The following is a 27,923-nucleotide window of genomic DNA, read 5'->3' as shown; positions in this document are numbered from 1 at the left end:
GTCTTAAAGCAGAGCTGTCAAAATGCACCGTGTCTCCTTACAATTTGTTGTGGCCATTCTCTGCTTTATGATTTCCGAGATTTCCTAAAGGATACCACCTGAATGCGATGCTAAGATGGTCCTTTATGCAAGTTCACCGCCGATCGCTTTTCCAGTACAGTACTTGCTCTAATTATAGCGATGACGGGGCGTTAACGCCAAGGTCCAAAGCATGCATAGCTGTCCTTTCGTGAGGTACAGTTTATTAAAAAACGATATATTGAGGATTTAGCATTGATGGGACTGAAATTTCTGACAGTTGATCCGGGAAATCGTTTCTTCGACGAATGGATAATACAGGATTTTTACGTGATTTAATTACGATGATCGCGGGACCACGTAATTTGAACACAGTTTCCGGGAACGGATGATCGAGGTTCCACTGTAGATTAAAGAATTAAAAGACTACTTGACATTGATCGGTTGTTGCTTGGCTTGGCATATTTTTAGTAGCATATTTTCTGACTAACTTGGCTGATCAAAGTTACTGAGCTGAGAAATGTTCCTATGGGAAAATTTCCACATTAAAACTGAATTTAAATTATCAAGATTTTTAACTTGTGTAATTTACAACAAATATGTAGGTGGATGGTCAGCCTAGTCAATACTAAATATTAATTATTTATATTTATTTATATCTATTTACATAAGTCTAGTACATGTTTCGGGAATCTATATACATTCCCTTCATCAGCTAGTCAAATTAAAATTAAAATTTCTGTACACACAAATACCTAATAAAAAGGGGGCCCCATTAAGAAATCCAAAACTATTGCCTGTACAATTTGACATAGTTTTGGATTTCTTAATGCCCCCCCCCCCTTTTTTTATCAGGTCTTTTTGTGTACAGGAATTTTAATTTTAATTTGACTAGCTGATGAAGGGAATATATATAGATTCCTGAAACATGTACTAGACTTACGTAAATAAATATAAATAATTAATATTTAGTATTGACTAGGCGGACCATCCACCTACATATTTGTTGTGATCAAGTCAATACGGATCAAATACCGGCCACTATGGTCAAGATTATTAATTGTGTAATTTATGCAAAACTTTTTGTAAGATTATAATAACAGTATCCAGGTAATATTGCACTATTGTGGTGTTTATCCAATTTTCTATGGGATTAATTCATTCCCAGATTTTCCGTTTTCCTGTTTCGTACGCTTTTTTCCGTGGTCATCTGAAAAGGGTGAACCAAGGTTCCACTGTATTGATTGGTGCTGGACTTCATCAGAAAATAGTCAATAGTTCCACCCAAAAATGCAGCTGAAGGACAAGTAGCTCTTCAAAACACCCAATTAGGCGATGAAATTTTAGAGAATAAACAAGGATCAAAACTGCTTGCATGGAAATTATCAATTGACAATTATCAAATCAGATGTGAAATTCGGGAAACGAGGGAATTCCAGAAATTCAGTTTTACTTAGCCAAAGAAATAATATGTGAAAGACAGTTCACGGACACAGTTTCAAGAGATGAAACAGGCAGATTCATCATAAGGCTGCCTATGAAGCCGGATGTCATCCTCGGAGAATTAAGAATCGTTAGTCAGATGATTAACCCTTTCAGACCCCATGTCCATTGCAATGGACATAACATATTTTCACTTATAACAAAAATGAAAAGGCTTCCGCAGTTTTTTAGACTATTTTTCCATATCAGTTGACGTGTATACTCAATACACATTCAGTGCTGCAGTCAGTGTTAACAGCTGGAGTTTAAAGTGGAAATTAAAACCAAATAATGTTTATTGTCTATAAAAAAGAAGTCAAGCAGTCAGCAAGAACTCAAGGCTGCTTACACAGATTTCATTGATCAATATAAAAAACTAGGGCATATGAGCTTGATTGAAACAAACCAAAATCAAGAAGTGGCGAATTCATACTTCATACCCATCAAACAGCAGTATGTCCCGACAGGGATGCCACTGAAATTAGAGTGGTGTTTGATGCCTTAGTGAAGATACCGCTTGGGACATAATTGAATGACAAGCTCATGACGATGTAATTTGCAGTGAGGTTTTTTCACATCGTACTTAGCTTTCACAGCTGTAAGTGCATCAAAACATCAGATGTGGAAAAGATGTTTCGGCATATCCTCGTCCAACCTGAAGATCGGGCAATATTGCCATGAGTAAATGAATTGACTACTCTTCATGAAAGCAAATTTCTGGCAGCAGCAAGGGCTATTCGTGATGAATTTTATATGGGTGATTGCTTAGGTGGAGGAGGGACCCTAGAAGACATCCAGCTACGTCAGCAAATACAAGATATCTCAAGAGTGGTGGAATGCATCTGAGAAAATGGAGCTCTTACAGTAAACAGATCGCAGGATTTGGAGAACAAAAGCAACAAAGGGACTTCCTGGTTTTTGAAGAAGCTAGTAAGACTCTTGGGCTTCTTTGGGATTCGGCACAAGATTGCCTTCAATTTCGAGTTGAGCTGGCAACTACAGTTCATGAATCTCATATTCATAAGGTTACGTATTGACAATGTTTAATACATAAAATTTCCTTAAAAAGGGAGAAATTAAATAAAAAGCATCCAGCTTAGTCAACACAATTCAATATATTAAGGAGATTATGATTTTTAAAGTTTGGTACATGTTTCGGCTGAATGGCTGAATATTTATTCTTATCAGTTGTAATTATTTTAATAATTAATTCAACCTTTCTTTTTCAGACTACCGTTCTAAATAAGCATTTAAATGAATTGATGGAAGGATTGACTGCCAAAGTATTCCGAACGTACAATGCATCCATCACCTTACAAGAGCAGCTGAAGGCACTCACTGATCCCGAGTACAGTGTAGCTGAAAAGGTAAAATTAACTGTTTAATTATTTTTGTTAGAAGGAATATTGTGGAGGATTTTACTTCTTGTTCTTTTTGATATTTTGTGAGGAATTTGTTCATATACTAATGCCTTCTTATTTTTATGGTATAGATGAAGAGAGAAGAGGGGCAACCGTTTAATTACATTTCTTCCATAAAATGTTTAAAATTGTTATGATACCTCACTCCCTTGGACTTCTAAAATGAGGCAGATTTCTTTTTCACTTTCCAAAATCGATCTTAAAAAAGAGTGAAGTCAGGTTTGGTACTTTTATTGTATGTTAATTTCTGTCTACTTACACCTTTAACTAATATTGTAAAAAAAAGAAACTAAACAAGAGTAAAAAATGCAGAGTCCCAGAACTTTAACTTGGTTATATCTAAGGAAGCAGATAGCTGTTAATGTTAGAGATACCATGCTCCCAAAAAAATGGTGAAGGTAAGGTCATTCCAGAGATATTTCCCTGATTGATTTGTGGAAATATCAGTGTCATGAATACCATGACTGAGTACCTTAAGGCTGCTAAAGGCTTCAACATGGAAGTCATAAACCATCTAAAAAACTGAAGTGTAGCAACATAAAGTACAAAGAAGTACTGATGCTCTAGAATAATACTAAGAAATCAAGAGTGGCCACGTATTTGGTGTTCATGACTTGTCAAAGTAGCAGTTATCCTATTAAAGAAAAGAAAGACTCTGTACATTTCTGTGCAGAATATTAACAGATCTCACTGTATGGGGATTGTGAACTCAGAACTGCATCATAGTGAAGTTTAACAGCTATGGGAAGGGAAAGGGAGTCTTCTATATCGAACACAGGCTGGTGGGTAGTGATTCAACTATTAGGGTAGATTGATTGTTAAGAGGAGTTTGATATTCATTAGGCCTCAGTAAATAGGTTGAGTGTTATAAATGCTGCCAACCCCACAGTCTAAAGGTAGCGAAGCAAACCTACCTCTTATCTGGAGGTTCTGGTGTAGATTCTTGGCCAGGTTAGGAAATTTTTACATCAATGTAATGGCTTGTTCAAGGTCTACTCCACCTGTATGAGTGCATTTGAGAAGAGATAATGGCCCTGGTCTAGCAAGCTAAGAATAATGGCTGAGAAAATTCATAGTGTTGGCCTTGTGTCAGTTCATTAATCTGCTGGCCTTCAGGCTGAGCAGCAGTTGGGTTGGCCATGACCCATCTGGGATGTAGCGCCATGGGGTTAGTTTGATTAATAATTTTGGAAAGAACCACAGAAAACGTAATAGACACTCAAGAATCTTTAAGAACGATATTATGGAATATTGAAGGATTAAATAATGTTCTTAGTTTAGTGCCAGAGAATTTGTTCCGACCTTATGACGCAGTAATATTAACCGAAACTTTCCTCAAAACAGAATGGAGTTATGATGGATTTTACTGTATACATCTCTTTGCAACTAAAGGTTTACGTGGAAGACCAAAAGGTGGTATCACGGTGCTCTTAAAAACAAGACTATCCCCATTCACCGTCATACTAAAATATGATACTACCCTAGTAGTAAGAACGAAGCTCTGTGTAATAATAGCGATCTACTTTCAACCAGACTATAAAGAAAACTATATTATTGACGATCTGTCTGTAGCTCTCAATGCAGTATCCCACAAAGAAATAATAATACTAGCAGGGGATCTAAATTGCAGGATTGATATAAAACAGGACAAGTCAAAGACCGTAGTAAACTATCTGGAAAGGGAAGGCCTAAACCTTATAAATAAGAAAGACTCTCCAACATATACTGTATATGTGTAAACGGCTGCAGCACAATCGACTTAGTGTTCAGCAATAGTCAATCATCGCAACAAAAAGTACTAACAAACGTCGTAGCAAGGAAACACTTACCTGTGGACACCACCACAAACCTTCAATGCACGCCAATAACCAAAAATGGAAGAGGAAATATACTTAAAGGAAGAAAATTGGACCTAGACATATTAAAGGACACAGATACCGGAGATATTATAAGAGAAATACGAATGCAATCATACGCAACATCCATCAAAATATGAAGGCGAAGCCATGGTTCAATCACATCTGCTACAAAGCGAGATAAGTTGCACTAGAGGCACTCAGAAGAGCAAGAAATTCACCAACAGACACATCCCTTAGACAATATAATGAAGCTAGGAAGACAAAGACATCATAAGGGAAGCGAAAGAAATCTTCCAGGCAAAAGAAGAGGGAAGAATGATAGAAGAGGCAGAACAACTATGGTACAAGATAGGATCACCAAGACAACCACATTTCCCAAGAGACATCCCGCTGGAAACGTGGGAGCGGCATTTTAAGTGTCCTACAAGCATACGAAACGCGACCCGATCTGAGGGAGGAAGATTACTCGAAAATTAGCTATGAACCTTTCACTGTGGAAGAGGTAGAACGAGCGATAAATACGGCGAAAAACAAAAAGGCATGTGGACCGGATGGAATATATTATGAAAATCTCAAATGTATCGCAACTAACCTAATTGGAGAACTGCCACTCTTAAAGTACTATACAAAGGAAAGGGAGACACGGAAGATCCAAATTCATATCGTGGCATAGCCCTAGAATGTACAGCTTTGAAAATACTAACTAGCCTACTAACAGACCGTTTATACACCCTAGTAGAGGGAGCAATACCAGAAGAACAGTTTGGATTCACAAAGGGAAAGTCAACCTTACAGGCAATACAATGTCTATTAGAAGATATAAAAGACGCATTAAGAATCCCTAAAGGAAAGTTACATGCTGTCTTCGTAGACTACAAGAAGGCTTTTGATTTATTAAGCAGGACTATGATTATTGAGAAACTAGAAGCAATTACTGGTAAAAACCACATCACAAAAATTTTGAGGAATATTCTGAACAATAACATGATACAGATAGATGACTATGTGGACGTGTCAGACCCACTAGAGCAGAAGATTGGCGTATTACAAGGAGATCCAATCAGCCCCTTGCTCTTCAATATTGTGACTGCGGACATTTCCAGGATCATTGCTTCAGGAAATGTGAAAATATATGCGTACGCAGACGACATGGTACTGGTGTCTTGAGAAATAAAAAACCTTCAAGAAGCATTCAATAAACTTACATCATGGGCTACACACAATGGATTGCAACTAAATGAGAAGAAAATGGTGACAATGACTTTAAGGAAAGGTGGCAAGCCAGCAGCCAGTGATATAATATACTACAGACGAGAACCACTAACAGTTGTATCACAGTTTAAGTATCTTGGATTAACAGTACAGACAAACGGAAACACGTTCAGCTACCACATCAAGGAAAAAGTGGCAATTGCCATATCTGCCATGAACAGCATCCAGAATATACAGAAAATTTCATTGGAAATTGCGTTGAAAGTGTTTAAGCGAAAGATCTCACCGATATTAACCTATGGCCTGACACTAATTTGGGAACAACTGCAAAAGAAAGACATCAAAGAAACTGAAAAGGTAAAAGCTAGATTTCTGAAAAAAGCCTTGGGAGTCCGTAAGTTTACCCCATCACGCTTGGTCTACCTGCTTGCCAGAGAACCCTTTTATATTGAAGATCTAAGGCTTGAATTAGCATTGCCCACATCAGGAGCATACCAGAGCCTATTAAAGGAACTTCAGGACAAAAGGGAAGATATATGGCTAGATTTCTTCTCCACAGACACGATGATCAACAGGGAATGGATAACGGCTAACTATGAACTGAGGCACACCATGACTCGCTTTGCGGTCTATGGTTTCCACTACAAAATCTGCAAGAGGGATACCTACCATTACCCCAGTGAACTGTGCTAGTGTAAACTCTGTGGCGATCCATGTGATGTATACCATGTGACAAAATGCAAAAACAGACAAATCTCGCTGACAAAATTCTGTAATAGTTAAGTGCTATATAAACTATAGAACTATACATTGACCACTATGGCTATAACTGTATTATAATATGGCCATTGGCTGCATTTTTTATTATTATTATTATTATTTTGGTAGTACTCGAAGGTAAAGAGAGAATGCACTAAGTACCCCATAACAACAGTGGAGCGACTGAGTAAAGTCAGGGAAATGCTCTGTTGTTGACAGTGTGGGCAACTCGTATCTCACATCATCGTAATCATCCCTGTGTCCAACATCTATTGTTCTTCCTTAACTGTGTTGCAATCCAGATTTTTTTCTAATTATACTATTTCAGATAGCTTTCAACCACCATAGCATAGGTCTTCCTCTTCCATCCTTTTAGCATATCCAAACCATTTAAGTACACTGCTGTTTGTAGAAAGTGAAACACTCAGAAGCAATGGTCTGAAACACGCCAAAATCAGAGGACGTGTAAAACAGTGGAACCACAATAAGTGATTTAAAATGCAGAGAGATGGCGTGCACGTAGGCCCAGTGGTGGCCTTCTGTGTGTGATCGGCCAGGGCAGTGTTACGCAATGCTCGGTCAGTGCGGAGCCGTCATACGAAGTGGAAACGTGTATCTAAGTGCCAATATGCCTCGCCGACATCACAGGAGGGAATATCAGCATGCGAGTGCGTTCAAACGGAACAGAATGATAGGGCTCCGGGAGATGGGTCTGTCGTTCCGTGACATTGCGGCTCGTACAGGGTACGCTGCTTCAACAGTGAGGCATATGTGGAATCAGTGGAGAGAAGAGAGCCGTACACAGCGCCGAGAGGGTACTGGACGACACAGTGTGACCACAACGCGAGATGACCGCCATCTTGTCCGCTTGGCCGTAACAGACAGAACAGCTTCGTCCACGGTGTTGGCTCGGCGTTGGAGCGCTGCAACGGGTGTGGGGATGTCTGGATCGACGGTTCGACGCCGTGTTCTGAGGGCTGCACTGGTGGCACGCATGCCACTGCTCAAGATTCCATTGACCAGCAACCACCAACGCCGTAGACTGCAATGGGGACGTGAACACCGACACAGATTGCTGAGTGGCAAAACATAGTGTTTTTGGACGAGTCCCGCTTCAACTTGTCCTACAGAGATGGCCGCATGCGCGTTAGACACCGCTGTGGTGAACGCCATCGGGCAGACTCTATTGTTGAGCGAGATAGCGGACAAATGCCAAGTGTGATGGTTTGGGGCGCAATTGCCTATAACATGCGATCTCGCATCCTGCATCTTGAGGGCAATCTGAACAGCTACCACTACATCAGGGAGGTTTCACAGCCCGAGGCACTGCCCCTCTTGCAGGCCGTTCCAGACGCCATATTCCAGCAGGACAATGTCCGGCCGCATGTGGCGAGGAATGTGCAAGCCTTCTTCGAAGATCGACGGATACCACTACTTCCCTGGCCTGCCCATTCGCTGGATATGTCACCCATTGAACATGTCTGGGATATGGCCGGTCTGCAACTTGTTCGTTCAGGTCCTCCTGCAGCCACTGTTGATGATTTATGGACGCGCCTGCAAACCGCGTGGCAGAGTATTCTCCAGCAGCATATTTAGGCGCTCTTTGATTCCATGCCATGACGTTTGCGGCGCTACGCCATACTGAATTTCCACGGTCACCGTGCATGTACAGTTCTGTAATTGTAATCATTTGTGTCTTGCCATGTCCTTAATATGTGGAATAAATTGCATTGTGATCATAGCTCTCGGTCTTGGTGTTTCACTTTCTACAAACAGCAGTGTATATCCCTCTCCATTCTGTCATAAAGCTTTTCCACTCCAATTTCCTTCCTGATGTTCTCATTTCTTGCTCTGTCTTTTCCTGTCTTTCCTATCATACTTAAAAATTCCATTTCACTGGCCTGGATTTTATTCTGCTATATTTTTTCATTGTCCAGGTTTCTGCTGCATATGTCAGTATTTGGCAGCATTACATCTTACACTTCATATTGCTTTTCTTGCAATTATCCTTCTACCTTTCTTCTCATTATCTTTTCTGGTACCCTTTCAGATATATTTTCTACAAGAGATAAAAGTGTGTTTCCTCAATAATCATCACATATCTTCTTATCCCCCTTATTAAATACAGCCAAAACTAGTTAGGACGTTTTTGTGGGGACCGAAAAAATTGTCATAAAGAGTGAATGTGCTAAAGAAATGAAAAACAATTACAATTGCAAAGTTAGGTTTAAAGGTAAAAATAATTATGGTGAAAACGAAGAAACAAGTGTTTTGTTTACAATTTACAATTAAACTATGCACGTTGCTTACAATTATGTTTAAAGTTATCCTAGGAATGTCCAACATCTGGATGATTTGCACGCGTTTCTTGTGTAGATTAGCATCCGCTTTCTCAATAAACTTTAATTTTTCACCATTTGTAAACTGTCTAGCATTCTTCTTCTCCATAACTGAATGTCCTGTAGGGCAAACCATTATGCTTAAGTACAGTAGGCCTAGTTTACATACGTTGTTACACAATTCACTTACGAATATAAAGTTAAGCACCAACACGTCAGCTGTATACGTACGTACCAAGTCTATTGTTGATCTATTCGGTCTAAAGCCATATTGTTCTTCCTGTAACTGTGTTTCTATTATATCCCTCAGTCTTTTGTCAGTTATAGTCACCTAATATATGATACAGTAATACAGTGAAACCTCGTTTGTGCGTTCCTCATTAACACGTTTTTCCCCTTAGCTTGTTGTAAATTTGAAGTTCCGATACTCATCGTATTAAATCTATATATAAATACCGCACTTAACTACATCACGAATTCGCTATTACCGCGTGGTCCGATCACATTTTTCTAGCCCTGAAAGAAATGTGATTTCCAACTCTGGTAAGAGCAGTCGCCACAATTGCGTCATTACGGAAAAGGGCCTTGAATTCCTGAACTTCACAGGATAAGTTACATATATGGGGAGTAAGCCATTAGCCTCAGGAATATTCAATTTTGCTTGCCGGTTATCAGCGAGATTGCCGAATAACACAGTGAACCTATTTGCACTTGTATATTGCATTCCATTCAGAAGTTAGATACTGTATTTATTTTGTGTTGAGTGGTACAGTGTAGTGTAGTGAATATTTGTCACGTGATATGGTAGTCTATATCTGGATTAGGAACATAAAAGTGTGAAATTGACTAGCGTGGTGTATATTTGTCTTGTGATAGTCTAGTTTTGTATACGAAAAGAGTCATAAAATTCTTTACTAATGAAGACAAAATTAAAAACTGTCAGAAAGTGGACTGGCATCCACATCTTAAAGCGTGCAGAGGTCGCGAATGTTGAACTCGCACCTTTGAGTTTCAACTTGGTCACTCAAGTTGATCAGAATACATTCAGAATGGCAGCCGAAGTCATTCCTCCTGGTCACACGTGGTCGAGTGTAACCTCCAATTCATTGTGTGGCCAGAAAATAATGCTTATTAATCCACTGCTCTGAAATAAAAGGCTTCTACTAACATTTGTTTTAGAAAAAGTGTGATCTGCAATAATACTTTGCACATGTTTTCATATTTGTTGGGTAACTGTTCAAATTCATCATTATTATTATTATTATTATTATTATTATTATTATTTATTCAGTTCCAGCATCGATTTCTCTATTAATTATCTATTTATTTATCGCTCAGTCCATTTCATTTAATCTATTATGTGCCGTATGTATGTGTGTGTTAGAATTAAGGAAGTTTGTATGCGGCGTGATTTGCTGCTACGTAAGTGTGAACGTAAGTTTGAGGAGTTGGACTAAGTGGTGAAATACAACTACATTTAGTGTAGAGTCATACTACAGGTTATCCATATGTCACTGCGTTCATTTTGAAGCACTAAGTGCTCTTGGAAGTCTTACCGTAAGGAGCAGTTCATATGATCTTACCCTGCACACGATCATTGACACACAAGGTTGGCTTGAATGAGGTCACAGTCTGATTTACCCATGCCTTAGGGGTGAGCCATGTGACAATGAGAGATGATAAAACAGCTTACATCCCATAGTGAGTGTTCAGATGGATGGAGCGTCTACACTAGTTAGACGTATTAGATGATTGGGGTGTGTTCCATATATGTTCAGTCGAATCGACTTGTGTCGTTTCTGTGGGAGGTGAAAGTACAGTCTTTGATATGGAGACTAACAATATTGTGGGCAACGTTTGAAACTGATTGAGCAGTGTGCTTGAATATATAGATCATGCTAATGAGAGATTTTTTGTTGGTGAAGGTGAGTCCCCAATAAGAGGATAGTTCAGCAAAACAGGTCTGAGATAACTATAACTGATGCCGGTTCAAGAAACACGTCACAACAACATTTAAAGTGTCAAGTGTAGTGTGAACCAATGAGGGATAAATTTCCGGTAGGAAGATTTCAAGTGTACTTTAAATTTAATGCATAGAGCTTGCATTCCATTTTAATTTCTGAGTTTTATATTGCAATTTCAGTATCGCAGCAAATGCCGCGATTTCCCGCTCAAACTTTAAGAATATATTTGTTTAGTACCAAGTGCAGTTAATTGTTTTATTTCATGGTGAATCACAATGAGCAAGAATATAATACATAGCGTGGCTATCACTCTGCCATCTTTGAAGAAAGTTGAACTGGCGACCACCATGTCTTAAATGTACCTCATTAAGCAGAGCGTTGTGTAAGCAAGTGCGGAACAGAGCGAGAATATGAGACATTGTCACACATATCTTATTCATAAGGTATAAGAGAGATTATTTGAGTTGATGATGAAAATGTCGGATGTAAAGCGCAACTATTTGACGCATATAAGTTTTCCTTAAGCCAGGTTCCCTACAGAATCGCAATGTACTGAAACTTAAAATAGAATGAACAAAATCCATAACAATTTGTTTTTCCTTCAAGCGATATATTGTTGTAAAATGACTAAATCAATTATTGTTTTATCACAAAGATATGGAGATATCCACAAATCTCCAATTTATCAATTTGCAGAAGAGTGTAAGCCTACAGTACAAAATTACGGATTAGGATGCGTATCTAAACAGCCAAGAAAATAATTAAAACACACTTTAGTGAGTTATCATCCATTCCAGAGGCAACCTTTCTACATAACATTTTTATAACATAAATTGGAAATAAAGTTTACAGTAAGCAAATTGAACTTTATATTGATCTATTAGTAGTCACATTTCCCATTTCAAAACAGCTCTGCCAATCACATGAACCGATAAGTAGTTTCTAGCTTTGATGTATTGTCCCATAAAAAGTAATTTTGTGTGCCCTGCCATATGATTACTCCTTTCAGTTGTTGCGTAATAACTCTGTAGTGCAGACTAATTTAAAATGCTGCAAAGAGAAGTTTTGTCATGCTGGTGTAATGGGTTTCCTTACTGAACTCTGTAGCAGTAAAGAAATTATTGTTGCTGTAAAACAACTGCCCTGTAACTGACCAGAGAACTTCAGTCTGTAATTTTTAACGTAATGTTTATGTTACGTCTTTGCGACAGTAACGTTTTTCTAAATACCTTTTCAGCCATGTAACAATTTCTTAACATCATGAGCTGGATAAAGAGACTGTATTTTATATCTTTCTAGACAATAAGTTCTTTTTTCTCTTTGGAGTGCTGAGCAAATATAACTTTCAGACAGTCGTGGCTTTTAATTTTCTTTCCCACCTCATGTATGACATTTCCTGCTATGTACTCAACAACATTTACAGAGTATTTGGTGAATGACTCATAATTTGTAGCACAGCAATCATGATGCGTAAAGGTGCTGTCATCAGAAGGAACCGTAACACATACACATAAGAGAAGAATCACTTGTGTTGATGGGTCAATCTGTCGCAGTAATCCCTTCCTGTATGCTCATCTGAATTGCTCTGCATTGGAATTATTTCTTTTTCCTCCCTATTATGTATGGATGAGAAGAGCAATTCTAAATTGTTGGTTATGCCTTCGGTATCTAAAGTCTTGTAAATTAACCAGACACCCTACCCCGTAGAGGAATGGGGCAAGGGTGAACTTGACACACTTGCAAGATTACTCAGACAGTTCTTGTCGTTACCTGGTACATTTATATCATGTCAGCTGTAGTGTTGCTTGCCTCCACCTGGAGCGTTAATCGAGCTGCTATAGCCACAGCCGCTTCCTTTCCACTCCCAGGCCTTTCCTATTCCATCATCGCCGTAAGACCTATCTGTGTTAGTGCGATGTAAAGCAAAATTGTAAAAAGATTTTTTTTTAATAACTCATTTTTACATTCTGATCTTGAAATAATACCAATGCCACATATTCATATATTTGGAGCACTGGCAAGACATCTTTTCACATCACCATACCAACGTACAGTTTGTGATTAAATTTGGTTTTGAGATTGAGATGTTGGTTTTTATATCTCATTTGACCATGTATCATTTCTTCTTCATCATTGGAAGTTGATAGGACAGTGGCAGCTTTCCTGTCTATCCATTTTAGTGCCATCAACTTGTGTGAATACACTACCATTACCTTCCCCTTCCCCATTTTCCCAGACTTGAACTCTCATGGCATATTTTTTCTAATGACATGCACTGTTCCTACTGCATTGGTTTTCTGGAAAGACAAATTCAGAAATAAGGAGGATGAGGTATACCAATTATCAACATAAATTGTGTACCTCTTCTCAAGATGCAGTTTCATGAATTCTTTGACCATAGCCTCACTTTATAACATCCCAGTCACTTCTGCTTGGGCTGGCCTTTTCTTTGTATTAATAGAAAATCCCAGCAATTATTTGGTCTGTCTTGCAAGTGTTATATATTTTTATTTCAAATCAGGTCTTTTTTTGATGCAGCATAATCTTCCCCTAAATTTTACTAGACTTTCGTCTACTGCCATATCCTGGTCTAGAATAGTAAACTTCTCTGAAGTTTTGTTTCAAATGGTTTACAACTGGTGCAGTTTTTCTGAGTTTCTCATATTCTATGTCTGCAGGGGATGAATCTAGAGGGAGGTTGCTGCTTGTGATGGGATTTATACCAGAATTTCCAGTAAAACCTTATTTGGATAGTTTATCACCTGTTTTTCTCTGTTCCCAGCTTTCTTCCGTTACCTTCTTTATCTTTTTGGAGGCAGGCTGGGCTTTATCATTGTCACATTCAAACTTGCTCTCACTCTAACCTGAACTTTTTGTAACGTGACTATCACTTTTACTGCTAGTAAATAAAATTACCGGTATATAATTTTCTGAAACCATATCGCTGCCTGATTCACTCTGGCTATACTGTAAATATACGTTTGATTTCATTCCTTTTAACACTATGCGCCCGCCGGTAGTAATATTACTACCATGCGGCGTGTGCCTGAGTGCCGCTGTTAGTAATACTACTACCATGATCTTTGAAATTCATCCACTCAAAAGCTATTCACGTTATCGAATTAGTTTTTGCTTTGACGTGTTGTCGATTTCCTTTACTATCGTTAGGTGGTGTTGTCGATCAATAATGATTGGTGGTGCAACTTAGGGACGATGTTTCGTAGCCACGTGCGCTCAGTTAGATCTTACGTAATTGCTGACATACGTACTCCTCGCGCGCTCCGGTTAGGTAAGCTCAAATTTATGTGCGTGTGTTCTAATGATAGATTATATGACTTCACAGATTTAGAATGAAAGTGTAGTGAGGTGACAGTCTGAAATCATCTCTCAAGTAGTTGATTTATACTGTATAATTATGACCATCTGTGGGACTGTCAGACTAAAGCAGCTGGCACCGTGATACCAAATCGGAAAGGAATGCCAAAATTAGAGTTTGCGAAAAAACTGAAAAAGGGTGAAAAATGTCATTACAGAAAGGACACCTTCTAGCAATAAAGTGGCGAGATGTTTGTGACGTTTATATGGTGAGCACTGCACATGATGACATGATTGAAGTACCTGCAGCAAGAGGGAGCCACGAGAAATCCAAACCGTCAGCAGTAGTAGACTATAACAAATTCAATATTGGTGTTGATAAGTCCGACCAATTGTTGGCATATTATGCATTCACAAGGAAATCGATCAAGTGGTGGAAAAAATTATTCTTCCATCTGTTTGATCTTGCCATAGTGAATGCCTATATACTGTACCGTAAGGCTTCTTCACAAAAACTTCCCCTTTCGAAATTTTGTGAACATTTAGCAGATGATTTGGTGAGTAGTGTTGGGGCCAAAATTACTGAAGAATCACGAGCATCAACTGCGGAAGGCTAGTAGGTAGAGATCATTTTCCAGACAGAATACCTGCAGTAGGCGCGATGAAGGAAGGTCACGCGCAGCGTACGTGCAAAGTTTGCTACAAGTCCAAACATAACACCGGTCATGCTGTGAAGAAAATGACAACCATATATTGTCGTAAATGTGACGTAGGTCTTTGCATAGGAGAATGTCTTGGGTGTTACCATACCAAAGCTAAGTATTGGGAATAACAATGTGTAATTCTGTTATTCCGTGACTAAAAACTATCGAACTTTTTCAAGTGAATTAGAAATTCAAGTGCGTGAACAAGGATATCATAATGGACCAATATTGTAGCCTAAGTTTCTTTCCAATGCTGAAGGTAAGCATTTTTTATTTGATTTCTTGGGGTAGCCCACTCTTTGTACAATACGTATATAAATTTGTTATTTTATAATGCGAAAACTGATAGAACTGTGATTTTTTTTTTCTCTGAGAGTCTAAAATACGCCGGCACAGGATAGGGACACCATCTTGAAACGTCCGGGCTCATAGTGTTAATTAAACGTTTACTACGGCTGGCCATTTCTGCTGACTACCTAACGGTGAATCACCCTCCTTTGAGAATGAACTAATTCCTGCTACATGTTCAATTCAACTCAGAGAGAGAGAAGTTCCTCAGCTTTTAAACGGAATACTGTATATGATTCCACCTATGAACAGAAGGCTTGTACTAGTTGTGGAAAGCTGCCATGCAGTAGGCTGCCTGACCTGCTGGGCGTCGTATGTATGATTGGTCACTGCTGCACTTGCAACCACCTGACAGGTGGCTATGTACACCAGTTACTTTACAAATCTGACTGTAAAATAACCATACTCTTGAGTACATGTGTGGAAGTATGGGTGACTTTCACTATTTGAGTTGTTCTACCACTGTAAATATTTCTTCCCCAGCTTAGATACATTTCATGTGTTAGTCTTAATTAAGTAGCTGCTACAAACATTTTCTATGTTCAGATCCTGGCTTACAACCGTGCAAACCGTGCTGTAGCCATCCTATGTAACCATCAGCGAGCTGTCCCTAAAACTCATGCAAAGTCCATGGAGAATCTCAAAAACAAGATTGAAACCAAGAGAGAACAGGTGGAGGAAGCTGAAAGGCAATACAAACAAGCAAAGAAGGATCATAAAAACCATGGTACAGCGAAGAATAAAATGTAAGTAGTAATTATTATTATTATTATTATTATTATTATGTAAAAATTACAGTACTCCTTTACACGTCTGCTTTTCCAATTGTTTAATTGTACTGAGTGTAGGTTACACATGGTTAATTGGGTTACCTGATTTTCTGATATTTAGATAATTTCTAGCTTAATTTCCTACTTCCCACAGACAAATATTTCCTGAGTTTGTAACCGTACGTATGTAAGATCTCCGAATTTTTAGGTTAGGAAATTTTCGTATATAGTTTGTAATGTTAAAATCATGTAATTTTGTTTATTGAGAATGTAAAAACGTAATATATTAAGAAGAATGTGTAGTTAGGGAATACTGCATATGTGTATCATTATATTTTTTATAAATTTCCGTTTGGGTAAGAGTCTGTAAATATGGCCTAGTTGTAGGATTGTGCAACTGAGAAAACAGCGACTATATCGGGAAGGATGGTTGAAGTCAGTTAAATGTGTTGCAACTAAGTGGCTTGGAAACACGGGGTACGGCAGGTTGTATAGGCTGAAGAATTGGAGTGGATCAATGTGGATGTACGTGAGTGGACGTTCAATGTCACATCAGACGCACGATAGCCAATACGAGGGCTTTGTTTTTAAGCGAGGTTGGGTTGACTGAGTGATGCGTCAAGAAGTGCGCGTGAGAGCGTTGCTACCTATAAACTTTCCAGGACGCTATAAGCACGTGCAGCAAACCTATATAAGCAGGTACGCGTGTGCGGCAAGTGATTCTAATGCTGTTTCTGATTGTGTTTCTGTCTCTGATTCTGTGTGTTTCTCACTTGGACCGGCGCGCGGGAGCTACTTTGCGCATAGTCCTAGGCAATGTTGTATTGTTCTTCGAGTATCGTTTTCGGAGTGAGCACGCTAGATGTCGCTGATGCTAACGAGTATCTGGTGGCTGTTAGGTCAAAGACGCTACTTAAGTGTTTATTTGTAACTCCAACTCTGTATAATAGTTGGACTACAATTCTTCTACGAGATTATGTACAGTGGATGTGGTGATGCGTACAGAATCGAGATTCGGTAGTGGAGGTGTGTTTGAGCACAGAGCTGATTCTTGGTCGAGGAAATCGTCGGCCGAGTATCTACTTTCAGTTGCAGAAACCTGAGGCGTTACACCAACCTGTGCGGCACTCGAGAAGAACTCAAGACGTCGATGAAGTGTGTAAATAAGGTTAGGGATGCTCTTCGTAAAGAAGGTTGCATCCGTACGTAGAGAAAGTCGTCGTACTTTTCTCTACCAGAATACGATTTTTGTTCTATAACAGTAGTGAGTATAGTGCGACTCTTACCTGGAGGTATGTTAAGAAATGTATATATAGTATCAATAATTTTATTGATGGTTTGTAGTGTGTACATTTGCCTTTGTAAACGACAAACGAGTAGGTCTCATGAAGTAATGATTAATGTTGGTCGTAGTTGTTTGTACGTTGCCTTTGTGGACGGCAATCAGGAGGGGGTCTCTTTAAGTGATGATTATTGTGGTATTTATTATATTTTTGTTTATTATTTTGGGAGTAAAGTTCTGGTATCAAACTTGCAGTAAATCTTTTTATCAGTGGAGTGAGGATGAACCTGGCATGCTACCTACATCTAATTTCAGGAGTAAACAGGTAAGGTTATAAAGTAAGTCTGGAGCTTCGTCAGCCTGATGACCATCGCCTTGGGAGAGGGAGTTACTCATTGCTCTATATAGTTATATATTCCTGTAATTGTTTTACAGGTGGCACCCATTTTTTGGTATTTATACTTATTTCACTCCGTTCATTAATTATGTATATTTTTTATTATTTTTTAAATGTTACAAGTTTTCCCCTTTTATGATGACAAACTTCATGAAAATTAACGTTCAATAGTTTTAATTTTGCCTATGCCATATTTTCTTGCAGCTGCACAATTATTCTACATTTCTGAGTGTTTAATAACAATTAACTTAAAATTGTCATCATAATACGGTATCGACTAGAACCCATTGAAAATTTGCCGGCAACACCTTTTCCACGAATCTTTATGACTATCCATCACGAAAATGTTCCTGCTGTCTATCAAACTTAATTTTACTAAGAGTCAGGTACATTAGACGCGTTATAACTCCGCCACTGAGTAGCCGAGGCCTTTCTAAGAATTCGAAGGCTCGCATGTTTTGATGCCATTCTGCAGATTTGAGAAATGTTTTTGTAGAGGCTAGTAGAATGTGATTCTCTCCTCACTATTTCCCCAGATCCATTGACGTTACACACAGGCACCGTACAACCGGCTGTCACGGCTAGCGATGTATAATAAAGAGGCGGTCGTTTATTGTTAGCGAATTTTGTGTGTGCATGCGCGTGCGGGGGTGAAAAGAAGTGGCGTGGTTGCCACGGTAGTTGCCAGTGGTATTCATTCCTGTTAGGCCGCAAATGGAAGACAACCCTCGATTTTTTTGCACGAGATTCTGAGGGGAAAAACATCGTCTTGGATTTGGAGAAATATAGTATCATTCCAGAGTTTCCTTCTTCAAATGGCGTCACCTAACCTAACCGTATATGAGTCGTGAAAACATATTTGAAACTCATGTACAGCCGATTTATCCTCGCTAAAAATTTGCATGTGAATAGTCTTTCCAAAATTTAGCTAGACGCGAGAAAATATGAACTATCCTCTGAAATCAGTGATGTAGGCCTACTCTGCCATATCTGAAGGTATCACATTTTTAATTAATTTCAGTACATAACATTAAAATTAAGAGATCGTTTACTTCAGCCGTTATTTTTAATGAGTGTCGGGACATTATTTACGCATTTATTACGAAAACTTATCCTCTTTCATTTCGAATTTTCTTTAGAGAACAGCAGTTGTTGGGTACCGTATTACTAATCTACTCCAACATCGCCTTCGAATGTCGACGAGAGAGCTTGCAAATGCACAAATGAGAAAACTATACCGTACCAAAGATGATCGATCACATTTTGTGGCAAACGTTTCAGTTTCCTTATTCAAACAGCGTCACCTATCCTAACTTAACCGTACTATACATATGATGAAAACATACTTAAGCGCCAGTAGAGAAATGATAACTTTTCGCTATAAATTTACATGATAATACTTTCCATAATTTAACCAGATGCGAGAAAATATAAACTAACCTCTGAAATCAATTACGCACTCTGCCATATCTCGAGGTGTATCCCATTTTTACTTGATTGCAGTATTTATCATTAAAATTAAGCGATCGTTTAGCCTGCCTTCATTTTTAATGAGTTTAGAACTGTTATCGGACACGTTATTTACGCACGTATTACGAAAATATGTTCTCTTTCAATTCGAATTTTCTTTACAGAACAGCAGTCGATGGGTATTACTAATCGACTCCAACATCGCCTTCGAATGTTGAGGAGAAAACTCGCTATTGGACATAGCGAAGATAATAGATTGCATGAAACATAATCAATTGCAAGCAACATAATCGCGCGGGGGGGGGGAGGGGCATAAATATCGATAACAAAAAAATCTTGCGCGCTTAATCGCTCGTAATAACGGATGCGTCAATGATAGGGCTCTCGCTGTAACCGAAGGATAATACACAGTTTAATATAGGAATTTTGAAGGGACAGAAAAAAGTTGTCGGTATAACGGGATTCTCATTATATGCTGTACTCGCTATATCGGACTTCTACTGTACTTTGAAGGCAACTAAAGGTTAGCAGAGACCTTAGTTTACATCCAAAAATGAGACTTTTGAGATGTTACGTCTTCTCCATCTTGTTCTATGGAGTTTAGACCTGTACCTTAAAGAAAAGAGAAATGGACAGATTAGAGGCATTGGAGTGACGGACGTATAGAAGGATACTGCGGTTGAGTTGGAAGGATAAGGTCACAAACGACGAGGTAATGAGGCAAATGGGAAAGAGAAAGGAAATATTAAATACTGTCGATCAGAAAGGTCCAGTATCTCTGTCATGTGATGAGAGGAGAGAAATATCATCTATTACAACGGGTCATTCAAAGGAAGATATAAGGCAAAAGAAGACCAGGAAGAAGGCACATTTCTTGGATTGATAATCTGACAACTTGTTTCAACTGTTCCGCTGTTGAGCTGTTTCGTGCTGCATCATCTAAAGCAAGAATTTGTATGATGGTAGCCGACATAAGAGGAGATGGTGCCAGCCTTCTGACCCCAACTCTGCAGGTTCAATCCTGGATCAGTCCGGTTGTATTTGAGCACCTTCAAATACGTCAGCCTCATGTCGGTAGATTTACAGGCATTTTTATAAGCTATAAATTCCATTTTTGTTCCGTATTGAAGTGCAGTTATAAGAAATAAATTGACAAGAGGGTCCACCTTTTCAATAAAATACAGTAGAAGTCCGCTATAGCAAGTACGTGATTTAACGAGAACCTCGTTATGACGTCAGCAGTTTCTGTCCTTTCGAAATTCCTATATTAAACTCTGTATTATCCTTTGGTTACAGCGAGAGCCCTATCACTGGCACATCCGTTATTATGAGCGATTTTTTCCATTACTGATATATATATTATGCTGACGAAGGGAGTTCAGGCTCCCGAAATATGTATGTATAAATGATTCAGATATTAATAATATATTGACAGGGCGGACTAAACAATCACCCGTTGTACATTATTATTACTCCCAAAAACCCGCTTGTGACCCCGCAGGAAGCCTGCGGGTCGGAGCGCCATGTACCCGCGCAGTAGTATCCGCCTGACAACACAGGTCCCAGCACAGCCGAATCCCCAGACATATTATTAATTGTTTTTGTTTTTCGTTTTCTCTATATTTATTATTTCTGTACTAGGCATTGTCCAACATTGAACCCCGGGCAATACCTGCTACAGAGGCCCCTGATCGGGGTGAGTGGCATTCGGGGGGGATGATTTCGGGCATGGCTTGTAAACGTCTTCAGCCTGCCCAAGGTGGTCCCCCACCAAAGTCTGTAACTTTGGATTCCTTGAGGGATTTGATGCAAGTGTAAGGCTCCTTCCACAATATACGGTTTCGACCATACGGAAAAAAAAAACCTACGGCTCTTTGCCATGGAGATGTTGCTTTCACACCGGAACTTTTTTTTGCCGTGTGAAGCTCAGTGCATGTCTTGATGCTAGTCATAGGAGAGAGTCATTTTGATAATAGGATGATTTCTTAATATTATTATTTTTTGGCTAAAAATGAAATTGTGAAATTTTATCATAAGAATATTTTTGTGAACCTGTATATGTAATAATATTGTATAACTGAAAATACACTTACCAAACACATTTTTCTTTGTCTTCAATTACATCAAAATCTGGTTTCAATTCTAAGTAAACTTCACACCAGGTATATCTTTTCGCATTCCGATCCACTTGGTGGAGGAAATATTACATTTTTATTCCATTTTAGCTGGCTGAAACTAGGAATTTTTTTTATTTTTTATTTGTACAAGCCCTGTTGTCTTATCAGCTAATACTTCCTTATATTTTCTTTAAATATCAACAAAATTATTAGTGGAAATACGCAAAAACGTCCTGGCTAACCGATATGTATAGCGCCACAGCAAGTAGTGGAGACTTTCCATGTGCTGTGAGGATGGTTAGCAGGGGTATACAGTAGAACCTCGATAATTCGAAATCGGTTAATTCAAAATCCCGCGTAATTCGAAGAAGCTCTCGTTCCCGGAAACATGAGATAAAGTTTTGCATGTTATTTAAATCGTTTAATTCGAAATATGGATAATTTGAAGTACAATGTCGGCCCCAGTACCGAAATTCAGACTTTTAATTCGAAACTGCATTTACATTTTAAAACAATAGTATGCTACAGAGTAATTTCAACTCGAAATTTGTCCGCTCCGCGTCATAATAGAACGCGCGTTCCGGACCGTGGAGAGGTAGCTTTCCGCACTTACACTCACTTCGGTGGGTCTACAGAGCGCTTCATGATTGTTAAGTTGAATGAAATTGGAATTATTTTGTATTCAACCTTTTAAGGAACGCCGTAATATCACGCAACAGGCAGTGTGCGGGAAAACAGAATCCGCGAACATTGGTGATGCCGACAGTTGACGAAAAAACGTGGCTCATATAATAAATTCGTAGGCACCGAACAATATTGTCATTGCCAGTGAAACGGCACTGCTTTATTTTAATTTGGGCCCAAATGGTCTTATGGTTTTAAAGGATAAAGTGCCAGCTAGGGAATCATATGAGGACCGGGCGAGTTGGCCGTGCGCGTAGAGGCGCGCGGCTGTGAGCTTGCATCCGGGAGATAGTAGGTTCGAATCCCACTATCGGCAGCCCTGAAGATGGTTTTCCGTGGTTTCCCATTTTCACACCAGGCAAATGCTGGGGCTGTACCTTAATTAAGGCCACGGCCGCTTCCTTCCAACTCCTAGGCCTTTCCTATCCCATCGTCGCCATAAGACCTAACTGTGTCGGTGCGACGTAAAAGCCCCTAGCAAAAAAAAAAAAAAAAAAAATCATATGAGGGTGGGAGATGGGGGTCATAGTAGTGCGTTGCAATGCACACGGAAGCGAGAAACTTTATCCCCTCGTCATAGGAAAGTCCGATAAGCCACAAGGGGTCGATCACTTTCCATGCCAGTACAAAGCATCTAAAAATGCAAACAGTACAGAAATCCAAAAAATAATGCATTTGCACTGGGGAACCAGCATAATTTATCGTCTTTGAATTGTGTGTGATTTTTTTTTCTTTCGTTGCGTGAGGTTATGTTTATCAGTGATCTATCCAAGTGCATTATTTGAACATTGTAAATGCACCTTGTTGGATACATTTCGGAATGTCTTTTCCATGGCATTTGAAAGGTTTAAACTGTGAATCGAGGTGATTGCCTGTATTAATGGGTCTTATAATGCTTTGTGACGCGGCAAGTGTTTACATTTCTGCAGTACGAGAGAAGTGCTATGGCGGGAAATTGTACAAGGATTGAGTCATAGGAAAGTTCGATTTTAAGGGCATCGGGTACTTTCTGTGTAAATACAAGGCATCTAAAATGCATACAGTATAGTAATCCAATTAATAAAGCACTTGCACATGGGAGCCAGCATAGATTTCTCCTCGTCTTTGAATCGTGCTTTTTTTTCTTTCTTTTGTTGCGTGAGGTTATGTTTGCCAGTGAGATATCAGAGTGCATTATTTGAATACTGTAAATGCACATTCTTGGATACATTTTGGAAATAGTTTTTTTTTTTTTCATGACATTTGAAAGGTATAACTGTGAATCAAGGTTAACTACATGCAGAAACGGGCCTTAGAATATTTTGTAACGCAGCTAGGGTTGGTACTTCTCAATTGAGAATTGGCGGTTAATTCGAAATCACGTAATTCAAAGTCCGATTTTTTAGTCCCAATGGCTTTGAATTAACGAGGTTTTACTGTATATATATTTTTTTTTTTTACAATATATTTTATGTTGCACCGACACAGAGAGGTCTATTGGCGACGATGGGATAGGATAAGCCTGGGAATGGGAAGGAAGCGACCTTGGCATCAGCATTTGCCTGGTGTGGAAATGGGAAACCGCGGAAAACCATCTTCAGGGCTGCCAACAGTGCGGTTCGAACCCACTATCTCGCGGACGCAAGCTCACAGTTGGGCGCCTCTAACCGCACGGCCAACTCGCCCGGTGTTTCTTTTTTTGTGTTCTAAGCTCATAGAGACTGAGGTATGATTCACCCGCCTGCCGCGGCATTTGTCAGTCTTGCAGTCTCTTTCGTGTATTCGTTTCTTAGTATGTAGTGAAATACTAAAGGATTTTTAATTGTGTTATCACACAGTACTGGTATTTATTTTTAGTACATGTGTAAAATTGCTCCTTTGATGAAAGTTTTATGGTATAGTAGGCCTATTGAATCAAAATCTAAAATAAGAATAAACTATTATTAACACACATAAGTTGGTAGTCTGTCAACCTTTACCTCTCTGACGAACTTACCACTTTGTAGCCATTTTAAAAGTTTAGATGTATATACATCGCCGCCGCCGCTATATCTCACAAACCCGGGTACGTTTCGTTGTTTGTACATGTTTGCCTGTCCCCCACCCCCGTTCTAATTCCCAATCGCCGCTACTGTATAAATGTTTGAAGTTTTGTCCCACAGCACAGGTCTGGCTTGGACCAGAGTAATCAGAATTTCAGAATCCACGCCAGCCATTTCACAAAACCAACCATAAATCCTACAAAGCAATGCGATGAACATTTTAACAACATAATAAAAAAATAAAACACTAGGATACTAATACGTGTAACTTGTGTCTAGATACCCTCGAGTTATCTCCTCTACAGCTGCTCGAGAGCTGCCGTACAATCAGAAAACTGTACAGTGTGAAAGCACGCATTTAGCTGTGTGCGCCACTGAGTTAACGGCAGTCGTCCATTCCAGTTGCAAGACACGGCAGCTACACGGCACTGCGACGACACGGTTGCCGTGCCGTGTAATGTGAAAGGTGTAATGCTCTTCTTCAAGCCACTAAAGGAATGTGTCCGTACGGTCGAAACCGTGTAGTGTGAGAGGAGCCTAATGGAATCGTATAACTTGGAAACAATTCTCTAACCCATGGGTAAAAATTGGAAATATCTGAGATAATTATTATTATTATTATTATTAATGGCCCGATGACCTTCGATGTTAGGCCCCTTAAAACAACAAGCATCATCATCATTATTATTATTATTATTATTATTATTATTATTACTTGTGAGGTGTGGCTATGAAGTCGTTTATATCTGTTAGTATTATTATTACCGGGCGAGTTGGCCGTGCGCGTAGAGGCGCGCGGCTGTGAGCTTGCATCCGGGAGATAGTAGGTTCGAATCCCACTATCGGCAGCCCTGAAGATGGTGTTCCGTGGTTTCCCATTTTCACACCAGGCAAATGCTGGGGCTGTACCTTAATTAAGGCCACGGCCGCTTCCTTCCAACTCCTAGGCCTTTCCTATCCCATCGTCGCCATAAGACCTATCTGTGTCGGTGCGACGTAAAGCCCCTAGCAAAAAAAAAAAAAAAAAAGTATTATTATTTATGTAGTTATGTCTGTATTTTATTTGGTATAAATAGTGGTCTTATTAGTTGTGTGTTATTTGTGAGGTTATGTCATGAAACATCTTCTGTATGTGTATTAATACGAGTTTATTTCATGTAAGAACATCTAATTAATAGTATATAATTTATTATTACCTTTATATATGATGTATAAATCCACTGCAGTGTTGTGCAACACACGATGATAGTCCAGAACTAGAGAGTTACAGAAAATTCCATTCATTGTAAATATTATTGGACACACTCTTCTTCGTAACAGTGTTTTGTTCAAGAGCATAGTAGCAAGTGTTCAAGATGGCAGTTTATTAAGTGTGTGTAGAATATGTATATATAATTTGGAAATAAAATAGTTTACACAATTGACAGCATTACGTGTGTGCATCTTTGTGGTAACTACAGGTCCAACCCCCTGAGAACAAGTTCAGTGTGAAGGAATGGTATTCATCTTCCCTAGGTTTCTGGTTGCTACTAGAGCTGATGGGAGTGACTTCAAGCTGGTAAAGTCTATTTTGTTTAGTAGGCACATAGAAGGTGTCTACGGCGAACTGGAAGATCTGAAAGAAAGAAAGAAAGAAAGAAAGAAAGAAAGAAAAAAAATGCCCAACGGTAGTTTGTTGCTAAATACGCGCACTGCCTTGCAAACTGATCAGTTGCCCAAGTGCGACCACTTTGCTGATATTTCCGTCGTAAGTGGAGGAGCACAACACCTTGTATCTGGTTCGTGGCGCTATATTCCACCGCGATCTCATCTTGAACACTGACGATGAGTTGATGGAAGACATGAAGCACCACGGCATGACACACGTCCGGTGCATTACACGCAAAGTTAACGGCGATGATGTTGCCAGGGGTGCGTTCATTGTCTCCTTCAAATTGTCAGTGTTACTAGAAAAAGTAAAGGTAAACCAACCTATTGCTGTGATGCGAGGCCGTACATCCGTCTCCCTTGCGCTGCTATCAATGCCAGAGGTTCGGGCATATGATATCTCGTTGCTCTGTATGTGGTACATGTGGCAGAGGAGCTCATGGTGCGGAAGAGTGTACAAATCCTTACAGGTGCACTAACTGCCCTGGTCTTCATTCACCCGGAGATCAGAACTGTCTTGTATATCTTGGTGAGAAGAAGATCCAGGAAATCAAGACCCTGGATGGTTTTTCCTACCAGGAAGTGCGCCATAAGTTCAGTTCTATGAATACACCCGCCAAGACACTGGACTACACAAAGATAGCACAGAGTCTTCTAGGTTCGTTTCTTACATCTTCCAAATCTGTTGCGATCACTGCACCCAAGGTGGCTGTTGCTCCTGCAAGCAAAGCCAACAAGTCTGTGCCAGCTGAGTCTCCCCCCCAACAAGAGGTTGGCAAAAGTCGTGCCCATGTCGGTGGAGGCGGCATCGTTGACCAGGGCTGGGAAAACATCTTCCAGCCGGTCGAAACAAGAAAAGAAGGCAGAGAAGCAGGGCGCCCTTACCAGGCGCTCCCACACTTCTCATGCAAAGGGGTAATGCCCTCCACCTGGAGGGTATGAATCAGCACCAGCAGGTACGCCTGCTCTTAAACCTGCGCGCTCCCCTCGTAGGATGAAACCCTGCCCCCAAAATAAGTCGAAGATCTGGGCGTCGGTCCCCTCATGCGTTGATGATGGGATGGATGTCAAGCTTTCATCTGCATCTACAAATATTGATGTTAGTGCTTAGGTTTAAAGTATCGCCTAACACTCATTCTCTCCCAGTCCACACTATGTCACTGTTATAGTGGAATTGTAACGGTTATGATAGGCACCTCCTGAACTGCGCCAGCTAATTAGTGAGTATTCGACGAGTATAGTCTGTATTTGGGGAAACTAATCTCAGACCAGGTCGTCATACAGTCTTGAAAAACTTCAGACTATATTCGAGAGTACGACATTATGGTCATCGGTCTTCCAGTGGCATTGGCATTCTTGTCCGTTCTGATACTTATAGTGAAGGGATTCCACTAAACCCCGCTGGATGCTGTAGCAGTTTTCGTTTCGCTGCCTGTCATAGCAACAGTATGTAATGTTTATTTTCCACTAGGCCAGCCTCTTAAATATAAATTATGTCACTGGTCTTATAGATCAGCTTCCACCTCCATTCCTCCTATTGGGCGATTTAACGCCCATCACCCTATATGGGGCTCTGAAACGCCTTGCCCCACGGGAAGGGAGTTGGAAACATTAGTAAGGGAGCTGGATTTATGTATTTGAATACCGGTAAACCAACTCATTTCACTGTAAGTTACGGCACATACTCTCACATAGATGTCAGTCTATGCAGCCAAACGCTGGTTCCCCTGTTTCGGTGGAATGCACACTATGATCTCTGTGACAGTGACCATTTTCCCATTGTTCTTACTTGGTTGAAACAGAAATCCTTTGAGGCTTCTCCTCAATAGATTCTTAAACATACTGATTGGCCAAAGTTCACATCACTAGCTGTCTTTAACGACTTGACCAGACAGAGCGATTACCATGAACAGTATTGTCGCTGCTGCTAGTTCAGCAGTAATACCGTTGCTATATGTGGATGATTTTGCTCTGCATTATAGCTCACACAATATGTCAGTGGCTGAGCGACAATTACAGCAAGCAAATACACCAAGAATTCACACTTTTTTTACTTTTGGGTGACAAATGAAAGGGTTCAGTGGTAAATAATCTTTATTAGAAGATGGAAAATA

The 27,923-nt window shown here is 39.6% G+C and overlaps 1 protein-coding gene across 1 annotated transcript in view; it reads left to right on the top strand.

The window, feature by feature from the left end:
• Positions 1 to 27,923, top strand: part of Top1 (topoisomerase 1) — a 296,538-nt gene that overhangs the window by 256,907 nt on the left and 11,708 nt on the right. Inside the window, exons 15-16 of the mRNA XM_067145807.2 lie at positions 2,730 to 2,867; positions 15,968 to 16,167. Of these exons, the coding sequence (XP_067001908.1) occupies positions 2,730 to 2,867; positions 15,968 to 16,167 (338 nt within the window). The remainder of the gene's footprint in view (positions 1 to 2,729; positions 2,868 to 15,967; positions 16,168 to 27,923) is intronic.

The sequence above is a fragment of the Anabrus simplex genome, chromosome 4, assembly GCF_040414725.1.
Source record: "Anabrus simplex isolate iqAnaSimp1 chromosome 4, ASM4041472v1, whole genome shotgun sequence".
Taxonomy (NCBI): Eukaryota; Metazoa; Arthropoda; class Insecta; order Orthoptera; family Tettigoniidae; genus Anabrus; species Anabrus simplex.
The sequence above is the reverse complement of the archived record's forward strand: the minus strand, read 5'-3'. Positions and strand labels throughout refer to the sequence as shown.